The following is a 3,946-nucleotide window of genomic DNA, read 5'->3' on the forward strand; positions in this document are numbered from 1 at the left end:
CACACCTCAGGAACAGGCGACATGATGCACCCAAGCAGCTCCATGCCCATCTCCTTGTGACAGTCATTGGGGGAAATGAAATACAGGCAAATAAATATGCCTATTATAAGCCATCGTTTATCTTGCAAAAACATTGAAAATGAAACACTCACAGGTGTTTGAAAAGACAGTATGAAGCATAGTTCCTAAAACCTTAACTACTGATTGCAATGCTAATCTGATGCTGAACCATAATTGTCTTGTAGTGAGAATTGAATTTCTTAAAATAAAAATTTGTCTAATACCTAACCAGAAAGAAAAAAGCCCCAAACTTTTAAGATGAATAAAAAGTGTTTTCCCTTTTAGCGCCCTTTTGTGCTGATTATTATTTAATATTTTAACTGATCACAGTTTAATGGTATTTATTTTCAATAAAGTTACAAGTTTTTTTTTTTTTTTTCACCTACACTTCCCGGTAGAGTCTTTTGTTATGGGAGTTAATCATTTTCCATCAAGATAAGGTCAAAAAATGCTCTTAAAACTGTTAACAAAGGGAGAAAAGGAAGGATTGAAAATAACATTTGTTTCTACTTCATTTGGCTTCCTTAGTAAAAGGAGGGGGGAAGCTGTCCAAGTCAAACTGGTATTTTCTGTAATAAATTACAGAAGAAGAGGATGTGGGGACTTTATATATGATTTGATAAACAAATAAGCTAGTGAAGACAAAGTCAGCCTAGAGTGGAGATATTCTTTGTATGCATGTGGGTATTTGCGTGCTAAGAATCACAGCCTATGCATCCACCATTAAGTTCCCAGATAATTTTCTTTATGTTAAGAAAAAAACAGCTATTAGAGGAACAAAGTTTAACTGCTGCTCTCAGCACTAATAATGCCTCATAATTAAGTTATTAAAACCGAAGGCAGAGAACTGTACAGGGGTGTCTGAAGATATATATTTCCCTAGTTCTCTTCAAAGTGCCACTTTCCTTCTGTTGGACAACTCTGGAAATATATTTAACCTCCACATTTCCTCTGAGCTCTTTCACAATGGGCCCGCCTGATAAAATGAAGCAATCAGTCACTCACTATCGATTTTTCTTTTTCTACCTCCACGACCTCCCCCAGAAACACTGCCTGAAAATGAAGTTTACTTTGTGGCTGGTAACAAAAACCAATGCTTCACTTTCATTTTTGTATTCCAAACATAATTCTTGCCTTGAATAAAGCGGGTAGACCATGCACATTTCCTGAAAGCAGAGAATTATTTATTTTGTATGAAGCCAATCGGTTTGCTTTGGTAAAAGAAGCAAATAAATGTGATACCAATGTCAGGAGGGGGCAAACTGAAGGCAACTAAAGTTCCTAAACACTAAGAAGAACGAGGGGGCAACACAAGAACATTAGAAACGGAGAGTGGTCAAAAGCTGGCTTCAACTCTCCCCGATGAATAAAACCAAGCCCAACCAAACCCGGCAATTTCAAAATTAACGGTGGGAGAAAGAAAAACACGTTTGTAAATTTGTTCATGTAAACTTCAATTTTCTTGCAGTGCAAATCTATGTGGTTAAGTTTTGCCTACATCAAAGAACTTGTGTATTTTTCCCTCTTTCCTGATGGGGATCCACATTAAATAAACACAGCAGCATGTGACAGCTCCAAGCATCAGGAGCTGTTTTGTGTTTATCACGGTTTGGTGGATTTTTTTTTCTTTTTTGGTAATTTATTTAGTTTTGCCAGGTATTTAACTCAGTGCTTGCCATCTCTCTCTCTATCACACACTCTCTCCTCACACTCTATGAGACGCTCCACTCCATCGCCTGGGTACTAGCCTGTAAAGGTCAAAACATATCATTACACCTGCTACCGTTTAAAGGATAGTCCAGTGCCTTAGTTGTTTTCCTTATTTTTTTTTTTCTTTTTAAGGGACGGGGAAATAATTAAAAAGAAAAGAACAATCAGAAGTTAGAGAGGGAACAAGGGGGCCGCGAACCGAAGGGGAGGGGGAGCCCCGCGCTCTGCCCCTCCCCCCCGCTCGAGTTCACTGGACGGGTGTCTGCACCCCGTGGTGTGGTGGCGTGTCCCTACTCCCCCCGTACACATCCTCGGCGCCCGGCAGAGTCCCTCCGGGAGGGGTCATCCTTTTCTCTTTCTGTCTCCTGTTACAAAACCAAACTCTCACCACCTCCTTCTCCAGCTGTAAGCTGTCCGCGAGGGAGGTGATCTCCTGGGCCGAGGGCTTGGGGCATTTGAGGAAATGGCTCTCCAGAGCCCCCTTGACGCTCACCTCGATGGAGGTCCGCTTTTTCCTCTTGCGCCCCTGCGCTGCGATCTTGTCTATGCTCGTGGGGCTGCCCGAGGACGAGTCCGCCTCCTCCAACCACTTGTTCAACAAAGGCTTCAGCTTGCACATGTTCTTGAAGCTCAACTGCAGGGCCTCAAACCTGCAGATGGTGGTCTGCGAGAACACGTTGCCGTACAGGGTGCCCAGCGCCAGCCCCACGTCCGCTTGGGTAAATCCCAGTTTGATCCGCCGCTGCTTGAACTGCTTGGCGAACTGCTCCAGGTCATCCGAGGTCGGCGTGTCCTCATCCGAGTGCGGGTCGTGGTGCGCGCCGGGGTGGCCGGGCGGGCCCGGAGGGGGCGGCGGGGGCGGCGGCTGCTGGTGCGGGTGCGAGTGCGGGTGCGGGTGGTGGTCGGCGTGGTGCGGCTCGTCGTGCGCGTCCCGCAGGCCGTGGTGGTGCAGCCCGGCCGGCTGCCCGCCGGCGCCCAGCATGCCGTTCACCGTGAAGCTGGGCTGCGAGTAGAGCAAGCCGCCGTTGGACGCTCCCATGGAGGGCGGGAGGTGCGCCGCCGCCGCTGCGCTCCTCCATGCCCCGGGCCCCGGGTGGTGGTTGGCGGCGTGGTGCACCAGATGCGGCGGCCGCTGCTGCTGCTGCTGCTGTTGCTGCTGCTGCTGCTGCTGTTGCTGCTGCTGGTGCTGCTGCTGCTGCTGCTGCTGCAGGGCGCCCGGCCCGTGCAGCTCGTCGCCGCGGCCGCCCTGCTGTACCACCACCGAGGGCTTGATGTCCGGCTGGCCCAAGGGGCTCGTGGACCACGGGGAGCCGTCGCCGCCGCCCCCGCCGCCGCCCCCGCCCCCGCCGCCGCCGCCGCCGCCCCCGCCGCCGCCGCCGTGGGACAGCGCGGTGATCCACTGGTGAGCGTGGCTGAGCGGGTGCCCGTTGCTCTGCAGCGCGCCGTAGTCGCCCTGCACCAGGCTCTGCGCCTCGCGGTAGCCCCCCGCGCCCTGCTGCATGCCGCCCGGCGGCTCGGCGTGCACGATGGAGGCGCTGGAGGTGAGCAGGCTGTAGTGGTTAGACGCTGCGGTCGCCATGACTCTCGGAGACGGACTGAGCGCTCCGGTTAAAGGAGCCGCGCATTTGACAGTTACTTTTTCGCCTCGGGCTCCTCTCCTCGCTCGCTCTCTGTCTCTCTCCTCTCTCGCGCCCCGGCGGGCAGCTCCGACGCCCGCTCCGACGCCTTCTGTTGCTGCTCCTGCTATTACTGCCGCCGCCGCCGCCTCCGCCCGCCCTCGCTCCCTTTCTCCTCCTCTCCCTCCTCGCTCTCGCTCACTCTCCGACTAGCTCCGCGCTCCCCCCTCTCCCTGCTCTCTCCAGCTCTCTCCCGCTCTCTTGGCAGCGCCGGCTCGCGGCGGCACGCGCCTGGGCCCCGCCCCCTCCACCCCCTCCCATTGGCTCCGCGCCCTTTGATTTACGTGGATACCGCTAGCAACCTCCCAGGCCGGCGCCACTGATTGGCGCAGAGCTGCCCCCTCCTCTTTTCCCCCGGGCGCGGAGTCCTCTTAGCCCTCCTCCGGTCCCCCCTCTCCACCCAATTCAGAATCTTAGAGTTCTCACCTCCCCTTCTCCCCCACCCCCGGCCTCCTCCGCCCCTCTCGGATGGGCCCGCCCCCCATCTGTCTCCCAAGCAG

At 53.5% G+C, this 3,946-nt stretch overlaps 1 protein-coding gene across 1 annotated transcript; it reads right to left on the reverse strand.

The window, feature by feature from the left end:
* Positions 1 to 1,174: 1,174 nt before the first annotated feature.
* Positions 1,175 to 3,481, reverse strand: POU3F2 (POU class 3 homeobox 2). Its single transcript, XM_057739673.1, has one exon. It carries the CDS (start codon positions 3,347 to 3,349, stop codon positions 2,018 to 2,020), a length of 1,332 nt encoding a protein of 443 aa, XP_057595656.1. The 5' UTR covers positions 3,350 to 3,481; the 3' UTR covers positions 1,175 to 2,017.
* Positions 3,482 to 3,946: the final 465 nt, after the last annotated feature.

This window comes from Hippopotamus amphibius, chromosome 6 (assembly GCF_030028045.1).
Source record: "Hippopotamus amphibius kiboko isolate mHipAmp2 chromosome 6, mHipAmp2.hap2, whole genome shotgun sequence".
Lineage (NCBI taxonomy): Eukaryota > Metazoa > Chordata > Mammalia > Artiodactyla > Hippopotamidae > Hippopotamus > Hippopotamus amphibius.

Coding starts and splice junctions, on each gene's coding strand:
- POU3F2 (XM_057739673.1), bottom strand. CDS start 3,349: ATGGCGACCGCAGCGTCTAACCACTACAGCCTGCTCACCTCCAGCGCC.